Genomic DNA, 19739 nt, shown 5'->3' with positions numbered 1-19739 from the left:
CTGGGAAGAACCCAAATTTACTACCTGGGTACCCGAATCCCTATTACCCGAATCCCTATTACCCGACCCCCTATTACCCGACCCTACCCGGGTATCCACTGTAGGTCTCAAGAGATGGGAACACAATGTCTAATTGGAAATAGTTTAACTGACAAAAACTGTTTAGATACATTTATGAAACCAGAGACCATATAGATTTAGTCTCTAATGAAAAGATCAAATTATGCATACACTTAAGTTGATTAAAGCTTTATATGTGCTCAAACACATAGAAGTCAAAATGAATGTGTGCATCTTCAGAAAGAAATGCAAACATTAGTGATGTAGTGTAACCACTGAGCTATAGTGAGTTTTTGTCACTAAAAAATATGTCACATGATTAATAACGGGTCCGGGTAGTACTGTGGGTACCCGGGTCCTACTCAGGACCCACCCGACCCGAGTCACCTGTCCCAGCCCTAATCTCTACATGCAATTTCATATGCATAAACCCAGTGATGCTGAGAGTTTGTAACATTTAGCAACTATAGCATGTGGTGGTGCATTTTAAAGCAAGAGCCAGTTTCTGAAATCAGAGCTAGAGCTAAAGTGATTATGAATGATCCGAACACTATCTAACTTTTGCAATAAATTAATTACTCTAGTAAGGCTTTGTTTTGTAATGACAATGATGTTGATGGAAAAGAGGTGTGAAGGAAGTTATAACCTCTTCTCAAACATTTTAAAGCAATGGAGCCAAAGCAAGTAACTGCATTTGTCAATTGCAGGGTATTGCTTTGAAATTTTAAGTTGCATTTTTTCTTCACACAAATGTTGAGAGAGCAGGAGGAAGTTGTTTGGTGTTGAATATTTTATATACATGAATATGTCATGAAACCTCCACCCAAGCCACTTTCACTCACTACTTTTGTTCAGTACCGATTAAATAGTTGACTTGTCCTCCTGGTGTCAGTAGTGAATATGTACACTTTCAGTTTCATGTCAAATGTGAATTTATTTTTCTAGAGCTAAGCGGTGAAAAAAATGGCTGGTACAAATACAACTTTTGCAACAAGTTTGACCTGAGCCTCTCACTGGTCAAGGACAATGTGATTCGTGTAGATGTTTCCAAAGTTAGCCATGCAGAATTTGTGGAAAAGTATGAGAAAACCTATGTACCGGTGGTCCTCACAGAAGCACAGAGTAGCTGGGACGCTCAGAGGAAATGGTCCCTTGAGGTTTGTTTGTGGATACCATTCATAGAAAAACATGCTCAGTGAATGGGTTTGTATTTCATAATGGTCTTATTTCTTAGCCATTGCATAATCAACTGGTTGCGGGTTGACATCTTTGAGATCATATCTCATTCATTTCATTACAGGGTTTTCTATATCTCCTCATCCTGATGCTGAAATTTTGCTATGATTAAGTATCTGGCTTCCTTCACTGCCGATATATGGCTTTCAAAACTAATGTCTCATAATCATGAATAACTGTTACACCAATTCTCTGCTCCACAGAACTTTTCTTAAACATGTAAAACTGAAGTCTGTAATCATTTATTGAAGGGGGTAACGGCAAACTCCTGTCTACACACAGGAGGTGATCAGGTAATCATTTTTTCAACAGAAATGCTTAGTGTTAAGCCTTGAATGGTCTTTTTTCATCATGTTTTCATTATCTGAGCAGGCAAATTATCTTGATCTGGTGACTGACCTATACATGATGAACTATGACCATAAACTGGAACATTTGTCTGTTGTAGCGATTATCAAAGAAATATCGCAACCAGCGTTTCAAGTGTGGTGAGGATGATGAGGGATATTCTGTGAAGTTGAAGATGAAGTATTTTGTAGATTATATGAAGAACAATACAGATGACAGCCCACTGTACATATTTGACAGCAGCTATGGAGAGGTAAGATGTTACTGAAGACCTGACTGGGACTATGCATGTTGGTGTGGTTGTCGTGAGAGGTAAAGCTGTTGTGTTATTAGAAACAAATGTGGAAGATCAACATTGGTTTGGAAGAGGATTTTACAATTAAAGCCCAAACTGATTTAATTGAGATTGTATTGTTTACCATGTTTACTGTCAGTGAATTTAGTGACATACACTGATTGTACTTACCTCTCAATTCACACTGAACTGTTTCAGCATCCCAAGAGAAAGCGACTTTTAGAGGATTATGATGTGCCCAATTATTTCAGTGATGACTTGTTCAGTTATGCTGGTGAATCTCGGAGACCACCATACAGGTAAAAAACAGAATGCAGTGTTGGCGGGGTCCTAAAAACAAAATGGGCATGTCCAGAGTGTCGTTTAACATGCTGAAGTTATGATCCTGTATTTGAAAATAAATGGTAATGTTAATATGAAAAATTTATTCTAGGAAGTTGCGTCCTAGGCTCTGAAGGATCTGCTAGTTTTGGGTTTAATTCCAAGATAAGCCCTGAGTGATATCCTTGCAGTGTCTGCTCTGGCTTCAGTTGTCGTGGGTTCACTTGGACACCTTTCTTCATAAAATTAGGGGTCCCAAACAAAAATAGAGGAGTCCAATTTATAGCATTATAATATAACATAAACAACAGAACAGTGGTTTAACAAACAGTCAAAGTGAGAAAATGTTTACATCCAGGCACATCCTGCTCTCATGACCAAGAGGTTTACATTAACATGATTAAGGAACAAATAATTTCTTAAAATGGAAGTTTGATAATAATGAATATTTTAACACAAAATTCTCCATGTTAATGTCTAACTTAATAAATGCAGTTTAAAAAACTCCACATAGTGAGTTTGCCGAATTAAAAAGGTAGTACATGGGTTATCAGCCATGGGTCATTGGGGCAGACATTTGTGAATGTTTTATCTAGATCTACCAATGATTTGAAGTTTATGGATTCAGTTCAATGGCTGTTCTGATGCTGCTGTACTGAGTTGTGAGTTCATGTCGTAACTGTGACAATTACATCAATGAGTTATGACATAATTGGCATATCAATAGCTTTTTGTAAGAGTGTTCAGGATCCAGCATTTCCTTGATAAATCTAGTCAACATGTCTTAGGGTGCTTTAAATGTTTAAACACTGAAAACTGTTCTGGCTAAATGTGTTTTGCAATTCCTCATAACTCACCAAAGAAGGAGTTATAAGCAGCTGGATACAATTTCAAAAGTGTTAACAGTAGTTGTAGTCTTGTCTTTGGCTAGTCATCGCTGAAGCTGTCAAAGTTTACGACAATCATGTGAAATGACTTCCTTATAAGGATATGACATATTTCACTGAATAAGGTAAATATGAAACTGTGGTTGACAAGGATCATATAGTCACTTATAGTGACAAACTTTAAGAAACAAAACCACAAATAGGCTGTTGTAGAATAACTAAATATATAGAGTCGGCTAAATGAAAACAATGCTTACATACTCAAGTTTTCAATTTTATTCTTTATCATATAATGTATTATTGCGGGCTCTGTATTATCACATTATCGGTAAATCTTGTGATCCATGCCCCCTCTGGACAGTTTACTAATGCAAATCTAAGCACAATATTTCATCTCATGATCGAATACAGGACTTGTTGCGAATTTCACAGCTACTCGAAAGTATGCTCATTAACTTTTTTTTAGATTTTCTGGAATATTTTTGAAGTGGAATTACCCCTACCTCAATTAGAAATTGATTAGAAAAGAACCCATTTGTTAAGACGCAGTCCTTTGATCCAACCTCAGTCAATTGCATACTGATTATGCATAATACAAAACAAAAAGTGATGTAAACCACATAATCCACACGTATCACACCACAAAATAGCCATACTGCGGTAATATGGAGTTGCCTGCCCTTGATTTGCTCATGCCAGGTACTTTGTTTACCAAACTCATTACACAGGAGCTCATTTCGTATTCTCTATGTATTTCATGTTTGGTGCTCCTGGGACACTGCTAGCTGATTCCTTGTTTCAGATGGTTTGTGATGGGCCCTGGGAGATCAGGAACGGGTATACACATAGACCCCTTGGGAACCAGTGCTTGGAATGCCCTTGTGAATGGATACAAAAGGTGATTAGCAGAGTTCTTGCCATTGATATCTGAACTGAAAGTTCAAGTAAGCTTATGGAATGGTTATCAGTGTGAGCTTGTGTCTTAGGCTTTTGTTTCTCTATGGGCTTTCTACCGAAAACTCATCATAGCAAAATAGCTGGAATAATCAGCGTCACATTTGCAGAACATTGTTCTTGTTCCTGGTTTCAAACGTAAAAAAAGATGTAGTATAATCCCATCTGGTAGGAATGTTGACTTGGACTTAGTGCAGGTAATTTACTAATTAAATGACATTTTGTCGTTTGTATTTCTTTCTCTCTCTCAGTAATCAATTTTTTAACTTATCTGTTTTCTCCTGAACTTATCCGATGGGTACTATGATGGCACTTGCCATGCTACTTGCGCCTCTTTGGGAGCGACAGCGTCACCTCGCCTTCTGTCGTCTGCCACTGATGCCTATTGGCAAGCCTCGTCTTGCATCCCATTGTTTCAGTAGATCTGGGGCCTTCAGGGGCCTCCTCAGACGTATCTCCATGTACCTAGCCAGGCGCCGCCTACCTTTCCGGGTCCCCTCCCAGTGCATCCTCACGTGGCACAAGCGCCGCCTCAAGCGTTTCTCCACGCGCCTCACCAGACACTGTAGACACAGGCGCAGCTACAGGGTTATCAGCCTTGGATGTTGGGATGATCACCCTGCTTATCCACAGCCATTCCAGGTGCCCTCCACTTGGCCTCCCCTGTTTTACTCACAGCAAGCGCAAGCTCTTCTGCCACTATTGCCTCATCAGGTGCCCACTTTGCCTCCTCTGGTGCACCCTGGTCCCACTTATTCTCAGGCGCAGCCATCGCAGACTCTGCCTTGGGTTGGCTCACCACCGGTGACCTCCCCTCAAGGTGCTCATTGACATAGACGTCAGTTTTGTACTCCAGTTACCACTCTCGTCTCCTCGGGGTACCCCCCTACTTCAGTTGTCATCCGTCACGCCTGATCTGGTGTCTCGAGCTCCTTGTGCCCCGGGTTCTCCTGCTCGGGGTTCCAGATCCTGTTCATCGTCTCTTGACAGTGCTTCTGAGCATGTGCATTCTTTCACCAAGGGCTGCCTCTTGCGACTCAGCGCCTAGGGTTGCTACCTCTAAGGCTGAGGAGCAGCCACTCTACGCCTCTAAGGATTGATTTCTGTGTATCATTATTGATACAAGGAGCCTGTCCCACTGCCTTCCGCAAAATGCTCTTTTGATCCCAAGTTCATTATTTGGTCGACAATGTTCCTGCGCTGTTGCAGCAGGCTTTGGATAATGTAGCCCTTAAGGGTTTGCTTCCAAAACCCGCTATCACCTCGTCCCGCTTTAAATTGCATGGGATTTCATTTCCATTTTGGGCACCTCCCCTTGATGCAGACCAAGACTTTGGGTCATTCCACGTCCTCGTGCCTCAAAATAGAGGATAGATCCCTTATATTTTTTGCTTTTCCTGCATTACTCCTTAATGCATATTACTGCTTGTTCTTGACAGAGAAAAGAGCTGTGTGAAGGTCTTTGCTTGAAGAAGTTGTTCCAGCTAACTGAGAGGCCAACCCTATCACGCAGCTCCCACGTGACCAAAGGAAGTGACGTCACGGATCCTCACATTACTCCTGTCACTTGCTGAGAGAAGACGTTTTTTTCTTCTTGAGTTAATGTTCATTGTGCTTGTGTTGTGCACATGGTTTGTATCTTGTGAAACATTGTATGTTTTAACATGTGCATAACTTTTGTACACCTGCTGGCGTTTTCTTAAGATAGAAAACAGTGGTAAACCCCGGTGTCTTGTTGTTTCAAGTAACCATCTTGAATATTTTACGTGGCCAGTTATTAACTGGCTTGCGTTCTGTATTCTTCTTGCTTTGTACCCCACCATTGGCGTACCCTCGCAAGTATTTTGTCTTTGTTTTATATGTTGTCTTACGTTTGTCGTAATAATTGTTTTTTAACCCCACGCAGTGTGATAAACAAATTATAGCATACATAATCGGGAGGGGACACATTTTGATTTTACACTGCTTCATTGCAGATATTATGCTGAAAGTGCCGGTGTAATATGTCGGCGTGGGATTTCCACCCGCTGTGCCTTAATTGTACATCTAAATGTCCCCAGGGTCATAGATGTACAGACTGTCTCCGCTTTCCCCAACAGCTTTCAGACGGTACGTCCGTATGTCCAGGAAACAGAACGCAACAGGCCAGGTAATCACCTGCGCCAGATGTCTGACTTATCTGAGTATTCGCCCACAACCAGATCGGCTATCTCGGACGACAACTCCCCCATCTCCATTACTACCATGATGTCGGGGCCCATGGTCTCAGTATCTACCCAGAGCTCCTTGACGACCACTACTGCGTCTATCTTAATGGCGCCTATCCAGTCCACCGAAAAGACGCATGGCGCCCAACAGGCACCCCGCCTACGGCCCAGACGCCTATGATTGACGTCCCTCTCCTCCAGTACGTACATCAGTACTTGCGAGCCATACAACAGACGCCGACGCCCATTGCCGCAGCGCCTATACCGACGCCTCGACAAGCACCGTCCACAGCGCCTCTGCAGACGCCTCTACTAGATAGCGCCTATCCTTAAACAGACGCCTTTAAAAAAGCACCGTCTACAGTGTCCATAACGGTGTCTATCCTAACGTCCCTGGTTACGCCTATCCTTGCGCCTCTACAGAGGCACACCCAGGACAACCGCGCAGACAGACAATAAGCCATTCCACGATATCCTTGTGGCTACGTGCTCTCATTCTACAGGCCTATGAGATCATCAGCTCCCAAGGCCAACTACCTACGGAGACTAGAGCGGTCGCTGGACACCTGATTGGCGTCCATGCAACGGCGCTCCAACACGGATTTTGATTGGCATCCATACAACGGCGCTCCAACACTTCCCAAGATCCTGGAAGTGCCTAACCTCGTGGTGACGGTTCTGTGGAAATCTCCCGCCAATTCTCCTCGTCTATCAACGTTGGTTGAACGTTTCCTCGGAGAAAGCGAACATATCTGCAATAATATCTGCACCACAGTTGATGATCACAACCCCATGACAGATACAGTATTCACCAGAATCGTCATATACTTCCGGGTACCCGACTGGGTCATCATTCACAACACCGGACCAGTCGTCACTCTTCTCATGGGGATCAACTTGCCCCTACACCGGCAACGTCACAGTACTACTCAGAACTGGGACACACCACTGGTCTGTCAACCACAGGGGATTGGCCGTGTGTGGAGCTTGAACTAGTCCACTCAGTTTACTGCGGAGGACGACATACATGTCACGTGTCAAGAACTTTGACTGTAAACATCGTCGACCGTAATCAGGTCAACTGACCTTATGGGATTTGTACAGACTGGCTGGCATGATCGCTTATGCGTAAAACACTGCAACCACTCGACCAGACACCTGTCACTGTACACCAATGACTCCACTGAGTCTCAGCCTTCGCCCGAGATGAGACAGCTCTCAAGACCCCGGCTAGGGTGTCACAGCCAGCCTTCGCCGAGGCGTCCCAGTTTGGCTCATACCAGCCGTGACGCAACACCCTCCAGCCCCAGTGGCACCTCAACCTCTCGAGGCAGAGGAAAAGGCAAGGCATCGGGGGCATAAAAGTCCCGCCGCGGCAACTCCAAGGGAGGTAATGCCGACCGCAGGGACTTCAAGTGAATAGCCAGACAGGCACAACTGGGACTTCCACCCCCAGCCGTCCAAGTTGTCGACACTCCAGTATGTGGGAGACTTGGTCGTTTCTGGCAGAATTGTGAGATCCTGGGGGACCCATATGTCGCCAACATCATCCGACATGGGTACAAGCTGGCGCTTATAGACGACCCGCCGCTACCTACCCCCCTACTCAACAGCAGCTACCAAGCCAGTACTAGGCCAGTACATCTCAGCGCTGCTGGACAAGAAAGCGATAGAGGTTATCCACGCCCCAGCCATAACACTGGGCTTCTTTTCACCTGTCTCCCTTGTCCCCAAGGACTCAAACACAGGATGATCCACAACCTCGCTGCTTTCAACAAACGCTACCTGGCGGGTCCACTTTATTTCAGGATGACCACCTCAGGCTGCTGCGATCCCGGATCCAGGCACAGGATGTATTCATCAACCTGGATATGGAGGACGACTATCGACATGTCCCTATACAACCCGACGACCGGGTCCATTACCTATGGGCGGTAATTGACCTACAGAGGAAGGATCTGACTGCGCCCAGTTCAGATGTTCAATCGTCCTCCCGGATCATCTCAAGCAGCATCTCTGGTGGTGGACGGTGGAATCGAATGTCTGAGGCAGCGTCTCCTTGACAGGGCTTACAACCTCTCTGCGCCTATTCGTATGGGGCACACACCTGGAGGGACAGGTCGCCTCGGGGCTGTGGTCCGCCGATCAGCGCCTATGACATATCAACAACCTCGAAACTCGAGGCGCTTATATTGGCCATCGCTCACTGGAAGCAGGCCCTCAGACACCCCCATCCCTCCATTTCGACGGGCAACATAACCGTGGTGTTCGAAATACCTGCCTGCCCGACCGTCTGAGACGGGTTGATTTCAACTCGGGCTGCCAGATTTTCAAATCCCCCTGCCCGACGGTCGGGTTATATTTCATATGTGACAATATTCTAAATATTTCACGATGATAAGCATTAATTCACATGTAAAGATGAATGATAAAATGTAACCAAACCCCGTTAGCTTATCCTGAGAAACATATGATTATAGTGGGCAGGCAGGTTTTGGTCAGGGCTGGCAAGTATTTCAGCTAGCCAGTCCTGTGGTCTGGCTGAAATTTTTGGGAGTTTCATACCCTGATAACCGCTGTATGGTTCTTACGGAACCCAGGAACGACTCATTCGACCTCACTCCTTCAACAGACGTTCCGATTGTTTCACCTGGTGGATCATCTGGGGATTCAGTTCCAGGCTCAACACGTTCCGGCTGCCGAAACATCCTATCGGATGCTCTATCTCGGCCAGGCAAAGTCGCTCCTTCAATGTGGAAGCTTCACCCAGACGCCTTCGCTCATGTTTGTCGAGACATATCCCCGGTCCCGGTCCCGGATCCACTGGCTTGGGCAGTTGACACTTTCAGCGCCCCCGGGGAAGGACTAAAAGCATACGCTTTTCCGCCACCTGTACTCCTTCCCAAAGTCGTCCAGAAGAGCAGATCGGCACAGAACCTCGATCTGACTTGGGTCACACCCTGGTGGCCAGCAAGGGCTTGGTTCGTCGACCGCAGAGAGCTGTCTGACGCCAACCCACTGCCACTTCCAGATTGACCAAATCTGCTGATCCACCCTCACAGCAGACAGCCACAGCCACAAGACCCCACATCTGCATCGCGTCAATTCCTGGCTGAGTTCATGCTCCATCTGCTTCACAAGCATAAGCTCAAGGGCAGTACCATCATGACCTACCTTGTGGCGCTCAACTCTGTCCTGGCAGTTCCGGAAGATCAGCACATGACGTAAATCCCTGAACTACAGGCTCTGCTCCGCTCATTCAGGCTGGAAGACCAAAAGGCGTAATCTCGTACACCAGCTTGGGGCTTGAAATGTTATTCATACCTCGCTGAGAGACGCACCCTTCGAGCCGCTCGAAGTGACGTCATCTTACAATCTGATGAAAAAATGGTCTTCCTACTGGCGCTCGCTACACGATCACCCTCTGGCTACAAGCCTTCATTCTCCAGGTCTACGAGGCCGCGGGATTGGACCCCCAGCATGCCCAGGCTCCAACAACCCACATGAGACCCAGGCGATCGCCTCCACCATGGCGGTACACAGCAACTAAGCTCTACTTGCCATCATTGAGAGGTGTTCTGACGATCAAACACATTCGTCGCCAGTCACTATATGCGAGATATCGCATTGGAGGATGTGCTAGGCGCGCACAACTTGGTCCGTTAGTAGTGGCCAACAGGCTCCTCTACTACACGTCACTGACCTCGCCTCCAAGTCCAGAGCCGGCCCTTCGACCTCCCCTGGCGTAAGCCCTGGACTAGAAGGTTCATGCCCCACTTGCATTCGGCTCGGTACTCCAGTCTCGACCTAACCGACAGTTATTGTCAGGCTGCGCAGTACCAGGACACAACGCATACCTGACTCTTCCCTTCCATGTAATGGTCATCCAGGCCGACCACACAGCCGAGGACGAGCTGAGGGAATTGGAGGTTCCCATGCATGGAATGGTCACCCGAAGCCGACCACACAGCCGAGCACGGGCTGAGGGAATTGGAGGTTCCCATACATGGAATGGTCACCCGATGCTGACCACACAGCCGAGGACGGGCTGAGGGAATTGGAGGTTCCCATACATGGAGTGGTCACCCGATGCTGACCACACAGCCGAGGACGAGCTGAGGGAATTGGAGGTTCCCATACATGGAATGGTCACCCGAAGCCGACCACACAGCCGAGGATTGGCTAGGGAGTCTGGAAATAAAAGTCCACATCTGAAGGTATATCCGATAAAGATGCATTAAGGAGTAATGCAGGATAAGTAAAAAATCTAGTAAAATCCTAGCTATTTTTTATATTTGTATACTTATCCTGCATAACTGCGTCTAAAGGGACCCACCCATCGCAGATCTACCTCCCCATGATGCCTGCCGATGTTTTGGACTCCAGAGTAATGTGAGGATCCGTGACGTCACTTCTCTTGGTCACGTGGGAGCTGCTTGATAGGGTTGGCCTCTCAGCTAGTTGGAACAACTTCCTCAAGCAAAGACCTTCACACAGCTCTTTTCTCTGTCAAGAACAAGCAGTAAAATGCATTAAGGAGTAATGCAGGATAAGTATACAAATATAAAAAAATACCTAGGATTTTACTAGGTCTGTTGATTCAAGAAGGAATATTGCATACTGTTGTGTCAGGATAAGTGTATAATAAGGGGAATACTCTAATTCCCTATAACATAACAATCCTGTTCTTATCTGTCGCACTCACAGCTAACCAGTTTAACATGTTTTAGAAAGAAATGTTGCTTTTTCTGTTTTTCAGATGGTGTCTGTTGCCAACAACGACCCCGAAGGAGATGCTGAAGGTGAAGGCTGAAGAAGGAGGAAAGCAGCGGGATGAAGCAATCAGCTGGTTTACACATGTCTACCCCAAAACTCAGAGTCCGTCCTGGCCAAAACACCTCAAACCGGTTGGTATTAAGGCTTTCAGATGGTATGGGTTGTGGGCTAATGTGTACCGAGATGCATCCCTTAGGTGTGCCAGCATCTGCACACCTAATCCACTTCAAGATTGACCTGGTTATGAAGCTCAGCTTTTCTTACACACCTGTGGGTGAGAAACCCATTTGAGATAACTGGTATCAAACATATGTGTGAGATCGAATTCGAAGCCCCTGATTGGTTACTCCATGGTGATGACCTGAGGTCAGATGATGACGGACTACTTTCCTGAGTGTAATTCATAAGTTGCTCGTGCTTCAGTCGAATGTTCACCCTCGTAAATCTGTATTGAACCACACTCCGGCGAAGTCGAATAAAATTCAAAATACATCACGCAGACTAATACACTTCACAGTTTTGAATTCCCCCTTCTGTTTATCATTTACTGTCATTTTAGGCAATTCAAAATTACTGAAAGTGACTTCTGGAAATTAGGTACATTGTAAATCTCGCCAAATCACAAATCACGGCATTATGTAGATATTTACTGTGTGTTTAGAAATCTAAATATTGGATATTTACTCGAATAATTAAAGTAGGAAAATAGCATATTAGCGATCACGGGTATCAAATCACTAATGATAATTCTGAAACGTCGCTGATAAGCCTAGAATCGTTTAGAATGTTTGGGAAAATTCGCATACACGAACGACGAAGTGTACGCCATATTGGATTGTGTTTACAAAATGCTGGTTATGAGACGCCTATTCGATCAGGTATATTTCAAACTCAGCTGCTATACATGCATCCCTGACTTCCTCATACATTTTCGAAACAATAGATAAATGGTCTTTGTCACTAATGCGATTATCTAGGTGAAATCATGAGAAATACATTAGTTATGGAAACGAAAACTGTGCTCGGAAAACTACTTGCTGAAATGTAAACAAAGCAAAATTCAGATTTTACACTGTGTAGCATTTTTAGAGGTACTTTCGTCTAATTGTTGCATACATTGGCTCGATAACGCGTTTGAGAATATTCATGGGAAGAGTATCGTTGCACTAATTATGGAAATACACATATATACATTACAATGATGTGGTAAATTCAACAGAAGCCGTAAAAGTTTCCGTCCTGTGTGACGCCATGACTGACGCTAATTACATTAAGTAATACGTTACCACTGTTATATCGAGGCTGTTGTCTCCCACAACTGCTGCTATAGCGAAATCTACCACAGAGATCTCAATTACCTCATACAGCACGTGCGTAGCCACCTAGCTGCCATGTGACACCCTTCACTCTTGTCTCCTTCGTCTGCATAGCAAGACGTGTATTTCTCCTGCTAAAGCGTTCCTTGAATATTTGGTGATCTTTATTATAGTTTATTCTCTAATAAACTGTGCTTTTATGGGGCGTTGCGGTAGCTACGCTTGGTTATAATTTTCCCGCCCTTTTTTCTATATACTTGCAGGGTTCGCGTATATTACATTAAGTAATACGTTACCACTGTTATACCGAGGCTGTTGTCTCCCACAACTGCTGCTATAGCGAAATCTACTACTGTGCTTTTATGGTGCGTTGCGGTAGCTACGCTTGGCTGTACGTGCAGTCCGTCTCCACCCCTGTGGTGGCCGGTTCGTCCGGTCGGGGTCCCCGTGCGGGGACCACCTCCTCGGATCCCCTTGCGGCCCTCGGGCTGTCTGGGGATTCCGTCGCCGCATTGTTGTCGAAACTTGTGGACTCCAAGCTGGCGGCCTTATCGCAAGATAGGCTGCTGGCTGTTCCGTCCCCGGCCTCTTCGGTGGCCGCGGGTTCGGACGCGGGGTCCAGCGGTACGGCAGCGGCTGCCGTGGTTACCGGTCCTTCCCCCGAACCGTTGCTTCCGCTATCGGTTAAGGACCGCGTGGCCATGGTGTATGACCTCTTCGAGGACATGCCAAAGCCCCTGCCGATACCGCGGGGAATCCACGGTTCCGTGGGTTCCTCCGAGGTATACGACGAGACGTCCGACAAGGCTTTCCGGCATCAACCTTGCTGCGCGGGATTAAGCCTTTTTTGGAGAAGGCCTTTACGGCTGCCTCCGGTCGGGGTCTCCCGTTACCTCCCCCGTCGTGGAGAAAAGGGTCTTTCCCAGTACATGACCTTGCCTTTCCCGAGGCTGGTCCTTCTGCGGAAGCCCATGTGGAGCGTTTGGGAGTCCGTGCCCCACCGGTTGCCACGGTACCACAAGGTACCTTGCAACAGCTGGACACCCTCGCTCGACACTCCATGCTGGCAATGTCTCACGGAGACACATACCTGGCTGCAGCGGCCAGTCTGGTCGAAGGTTCTCCTACGGACCGAGACCAGCGCATTTACAACTGCTTGCTCGGTTTGAATGCTTCCCTGGAGTACGTTGCCGGGGCTTCGGCCTTTGTTTCCGGCACTTGCCATTTTCTTCGGCGCCAGTCGTATCTGGTTGCTTCAGGGTTGGACGCTGCCAATCAGGAGGTGCTCCTTTCGCAGCCTTGGTCTGCTCGGACCCTGTTTAATAACAAGATCCCTGGGGTTCTGAAGGAACAACAGGCCGCTGTGTCTGCCGAGGCCTCTCGGCACACACTGGATCTTGTGGGGTCCTTGCATAAGCGCCTGGGTGCCGCTCCGAAGCGGAGCGCGCCCCAGGATGCTGCGCCCGGCAGGCCTAAGGGGTCGGGTCCTTCTTCCTCCGGGAAGAAGCCCCGCTCTGAGGGCTCCGGTAAGGGTTTTCAGCAGCCCTTTCGCGGGAAGAAGGGGAACTGGGGGAAGCCCAAGTCGTCTAAGGATGGCAAGGGCCCCTCCAGGTGACTCTCATTGGAGGGGTTCGTATACCGACAGCGCCAACTTCGGTTGGCCCGTAGGCGAACCCGAGTCACTTGGCCCTGGACAGTTGTGCCTGCCGCAGCCCATCCAGCCCCCCTCTCTTTCTCCAGTGGGAGCCAGACTCCAGACTTACTGGGAGAATTGGGAACAAGTGTTCAACGACCCGTGGGTGGTCAACACGATTCGGTACGGCTATCGGCTCGATCTCAAAGCGAATCCGCCGCTCACCGTTGCCCCGTCGGCAGGTTTCTATTCGGAAACCGTTCTTCCCTTCCCCGCCGATGCTATCGGCAGGTTGGTGGAGAAGAGGGCAGTTCGGGAGTTAGCTCTACCAGAAATAACACCGGGGTTTTACTCCAGGATATTTCTCGTTCCCAAGAAGGACAGTGCCGAACTCAGAATGATTCACAACTTGAAATCGTTCAACGAGTTCTACCTGCACAAGCCGCCCAAGTTCAGAATGTTGAGCTTGACGGACCTGAAAGCACTGATCATGCCGGCCGACTGGCTAGCTTCGATCGACCTGAAGGATGCTTATCTGCATGTTCCGATTCACTTGGATCATCACAAGTATCTCAGGTTTGTCTTTCAAGGCAGGCACTACGAGTGGGTTGTACTCCAATTCGGTCTTTCATCCGCTCCCTGGCTGTTCACCCGGTTAACCACCCCCATAGTGGGGTTCCTACCTGGACGACTCGCTAGTAGCAAATGGAATGTCAGACACCCTGTCCCGCCATCTTGTTTTCGCACGTCGGCTCTTGGAGCAATTGGGGTGGATTGTCAATCTCCCCAAGAGCGAGTTAACCCCTTCTCAGAACTTGCAGTTCATCGGAGGTCGGTTCAACACGGTGTCCCATCACCTATTTGTCCCCCCAGACCGGTGGCACAAAATTCAGGCGATGATTGCCAAAGTCTTAGCGGTGCAACAGACTGTTCACTTTTGGCAAGAGCTGTTAGGGCTACTTGTATCAGCCCAGGACTGCACCGAACGGGGTCGGCTCCAACTCCGCCCGCTGCAACGGTTTTTAATCCAGTTGTTAGCAACGGAGGTGAACAGTGCGACCGTCGCCCTCCCAGATCGGCTCCGACCGCATCTGGAGTGGTGGACGCTCCCTTACAATGTCTTATCAGGAGTCTCTATGCGGCCCTACCGGGCCACGTTGAACCTGTATACAGACGCCTCTCTAGTGGGCTGGGCCGCCCATCTAGAGGGGGAGGTGAGCTCGGGGCTGTGGTGCGTAGACGAACTAGGTCTTCACATCAATTGTCTCGAGTTCAAGGCAGTGATCAACGCAGTCAATCACTGGAAGCATCGTCTCGTCGACGCCCGGCTCATGCTGGCGACCGACAACACGAGGGTAGTGTCCTATGTGAACAAACTGGGGGGAACCCACAGTCACTCGCTACTCGATCTCACGTTCGAGTTTTAGGCTCTGGTGGACAGTGTCCCGTGCCAGATACGCGCCCGTCACATCCCAGGTGTTCGGAACGTACTGGCCGACGCTTTATCGAGGCCTCAGGATCCGAGCCCCACAGAGTGGATGCTGAACCCAGTAGTGTTTCAGTGGCTGTGCGAACGTTTGGGTCGTCCGATGGTCGTCCTGTTCGCAACGCGGTTCAACAATCAACTCCCGTTGTTTGTATCACCCGGACCCGAGGGCCATCGATCACGATGCTCTCGCGTTAGACTGGACGGGCTTGGACGCTTATGCTTACCTGCCGACAGCGTTGATACCACACATTCTAAGCCGGCTCCGAGGAGTTCGCTGTCGAATGTTACTGATCGCGCCCATGTTGCCGAACAGATCGTGGTACCCCGACTTGCTGACCCAGGTCACGCAGTCGCCACTTCCACTGCCTGTGAGACCGGATCTCTTGATCCACCCTCACACCCGTCAGCTTCATCCAAATGCAGGGCAGTTCAATCTGCACGCGTGGATGTTGTCACCGAGCGTCTGAGGAGTAAAGGTTTTTCTCGCCGGGCGTCTCGGGCATACGTTAGTATGCATCGTGATTCTACCCAGAAGGTGTATAATGCACGTTGGGTTATTTTCAGGAAGTGGTGTTGTAAACATCACATTCATGCGCCAGATAAGGTATCTGTGCAGGATATTGCTCGTTTCATGTCTCACTTGCGAGAGACCCGGAAACTCTCCGGGGGTTCCATTGCCAACTATGTCTCGTCCGTTGCTACGGTCCGGGACGTTGCTATGGGTACCAGTCTCTCCAAAGAGCCGGTGATACGGGGTATTATCAAGGGTTTCAAACAGCACGATCTTAAGAAGGGCCGTCTTCGGGCACCGGCCTGGGATCTTTCCTTAGTGTTGCAATCACTTACGGAAGCTCCGTATGAACCCTTGCATAGTGCTTCGTTCCGGCATGTGACTTGGAAAACAGCATTTCTCCTCTCCTTTGCCACGGCGGCACGTGTATCCGAAATTCATGCACTCGATGTCGCCAAGGTGCGATTCGATAGGGGTGACGAAGGAGCGGTCCGCCTGGGCCTGCTCATGGGCTTCGTCGCCAAGAATCAGAGAATCGGGCAAACGGAGAGAGAATTCACTGTAAGATCACTCAAAGAAATCTTACATCCTGCTGATACTGAGGACAGAGCGCTGTGTCCGGTTAGGGCCCTTAAGTATTATCTTAAGGCTTCGAATGAACGTAGACAAGGGCGTGACCGTCTGTTGATATCGTGTAACCCTAATCGCGCGGTTGACATAACTCGCAACTCGATTGCGTTGTTGCTTCGTTCTGTCATCAATCTGGCGTACCGGTCTCGGGGGTTACCGGTAGGGCGCTAGCGGCAACATTTGCCCTATACTTGAATATCTCTGTTCACAGAATATTACGAGGTTGTTACTGGCGTTCTGACTCGTTTTTTGCCAATCATTACCTCAGAAAGGCGTGGAGGGGGTGCACCGTCTTGGGCCGCTGATCGCGGCACATGCGGTCATCTAGGGGGTGTGTCCAGCGCAATTCCAAACGCAGTCGTCAGTCCTTGCACGGTGGTCAATCTGGGTTGTCTCCAATGTTCCCACGCCGTGGGTACAGGAGTGGGGGTCCTGCAAACCAGCGCACTCACACCACAGGTGAGGCGGCTTTTTGTGTGTTTTGTCCTTATTTGTATTTTGACAATTATGCATTTAATTGTCTGTCGTGTATTCCAACCTTGTGATACATGCTTACGAATACTGGAATTAGGTCACGCGCCTATTACATACTTTAAGTAGGCTTGCTCGGGGATATACGGTCTGAATGAAATTAATTTCCCTCTTTCGACTGTTTAACCTGATCTAAGATTTAGCTCACGCGGATACAGTGTTCTCATCCGCTGCGGCGATGAAATACCTATCCAGTGGGGCCGTTTGGAGTCACCAATCGTTTTGGCAATGACGATTGAGCCTTACGGTATGCGCTTGAAAGTGCTTTGGTATTCCTATAGGGTAACGCCAAGCTAGGTGCATGCGCATCGAGTGCTTCCGCCTTGGTGTTTACTTCCGCTGGTCGGAAGGAACGCTAGCAGTCAGGATTCGGGTTGTAGGTGCTCCCCACCGCCTACTGTGGTAGTCAGCCTTGGTATAACAGTGGTAACGTATTACTTAATGTAATTTGTAGAATTTTCCTATTCGGAATATTCTATAAGTAATACGTTACCACTGGGCTGCTGCCCGCCCGTCCGTCCCCCGAGCACTTGCTCTCGCAGGAGACAAGAGTGAAGGGTGTCACATGGCAGCTAGGTGGCTACGCACGTGCTGCATGAGGTAATTGAGATCTCTGTGGTAGATTTCGCTATAGCAGCAGTTGTGGGAGACAACAGCCTCGGTATAACAGTGGTAACGTATTACTTATAGAATATTCCGAATAGGAAAATTCTACAAAATCACGCACAACGATGACGGTAGTTGATCGTAGTTATCTGCATTTCTGACTAATTCTCTTTGTTACATTGGAAAACATGGTAAACAAATAACAGTACGCAGATTGTCAGAATGTTTCTAATTACTTATGTGACACATTTATGTGTATACGATCCCTCAATCAACGAAAATCCTCCTCTGGAAATCCAACTTACTGTTGTCAGTGAACAAGCCATTTTGTAAAAGTCGGTCACTGGTAGTGATGTCATACGGAAGTAAACATTGTTGTACATATTTGGTAATTTCTTTGAGGTGTAAACTTGCATCTTGGCGCCCAGCGTGTTCTTTGTTTTTGTCTAGTTTGCATTTTTATCGTCGCCTTGATAATCCACAGATATGAAACAGAAACCTTTTTGTGTAGGGTCACATTATTTATGAGTAGTGAGCAGCACATAGGATGACGTCACTTAAGACAATGGTGTTATGTATTAATGCGCTACTGCAATCATGAGAATAGACAAAATGCATCGGTTTGATGCTAAAAAGGTGCGATTTTAGGGTGTGTAAGAAACAGATTACTGCACTCGTGCCTGTCAGATACCATTGATCTTACAACTCGTTGTTACAAAGCGTATCTAACTCGCTTTCGCTCGTTAGATACGTTTTGAAACAACTTGTGTCGTAATCTCTATATCTCACTTATCACTCCATGATGTGACTGAAATAATGTTAGTATCAACTCTATCATGTCTATCAGTCATACATTCGTCCTGTGAAGATTCCGGGGTAGAATTGGTCTTCAGCAACCCAGTCGCCTCTCAGTCATAAGAGGTGACTAGTGGGATCTATCTGTCAGACTCGCTGACTTGGTTGATGCATGTCATCATATCCAAATTGCGTAGATCGATGCTCATGATGTCAATCATTGGATTGTCTGGTCCAAATTTGGTTATTTACAGACTGCCTCCACATAGCTGGAGTATTGCTGAGTGCAGTGTCAAACAATAAACAAACAAACAAACAGTCATGGATTCTTTAATTGGTTTTACAACGCGTCCCCCTGGGGAGAGGAAAGTCGGGGTTCGATCCCTGGTCGCGTCATACCAAAAGATGTTAAAAGATGGTACTTGTTGTTACCCTGTTTAGCACTCGGCATTAAGGGGCTTAAACAAGGACTGGTCGGCTTGGTCAGTATACTGTGTCTGAGTGAGGCATGGTATCTCAGTTGGCTAGCACTATAAAATTGGCATTAGTCCGGACTTGTACAAGCAGCCACAGACACATGCATGCATGTCGCTATCCCCATTTCACCTCACCACCTTAATTTGTTCTATAGATGTGAATCTAAAAGTTTCTAAAGCATGCAAGTAACAGACTAAACATTGCTAAATAAACATTGTATAATGACCATGACAGCATTTGTATTCTCTCTTTGATAATGATGAACAGTGATCATATTCTAATGCAGATATTGCTCATATTCTGTCTTTTGAAGCTTAGGCGTTAAAATGTCTTATTTAATATTAAAGTGTGACACAATGTTCTGTAATGTAATATAGTTTCAGCCCAAAGCATAACATGCCTCGCTGAGAAAGTTAAGCTGTTTGTTAATGTTGGATTTAAGTTGTCATGGTGAAAGTAAATTTGCACATTTTACAGCTAGAAATTCTCCAGTGTCCAGGGGAGACAGTGTTTGTTCCTGGGGGCTGGTGGCACGTGGTCATCAACCTCACAGACACAGTAGCCGTCACACAAAACTTCTGCAGCGTCACCAACTTCCCGATAGTGTGGCACAAGACTGTGCGGGGTAGACCCAAGCTGTCCAAGAAGTGGTACAAAGTACTGAAGG

The 19739-nt window shown here is 47.2% G+C and overlaps 1 protein-coding gene across 1 annotated transcript in view; it reads left to right on the top strand.

Annotated features, from left to right (window-relative positions):
• LOC124123817 (bifunctional arginine demethylase and lysyl-hydroxylase JMJD6-like) overlaps positions 1-19739 on the top strand; it is a 31133-nt gene that overhangs the window by 842 nt on the left and 10552 nt on the right. Inside the window, exons 2-7 of the mRNA XM_046486995.2 lie at positions 1006-1217; positions 1745-1897; positions 2138-2238; positions 3950-4045; positions 11068-11215; positions 19550-19738. Of these exons, the coding sequence (XP_046342951.1) occupies positions 1006-1217; positions 1745-1897; positions 2138-2238; positions 3950-4045; positions 11068-11215; positions 19550-19738 (899 nt within the window). The remainder of the gene's footprint in view (positions 1-1005; positions 1218-1744; positions 1898-2137; positions 2239-3949; positions 4046-11067; positions 11216-19549; position 19739) is intronic.

This window comes from Haliotis rufescens, unplaced genomic scaffold, assembly GCF_023055435.1.
Source record: "Haliotis rufescens isolate VD_foot unplaced genomic scaffold, xgHalRufe1.0.p SCAF_6, whole genome shotgun sequence".
Classification (NCBI taxonomy): Eukaryota; Metazoa; Mollusca; class Gastropoda; order Lepetellida; family Haliotidae; genus Haliotis; species Haliotis rufescens.
The sequence above is the reverse complement of the archived record's forward strand: the minus strand, read 5'-3'. Positions and strand labels throughout refer to the sequence as shown.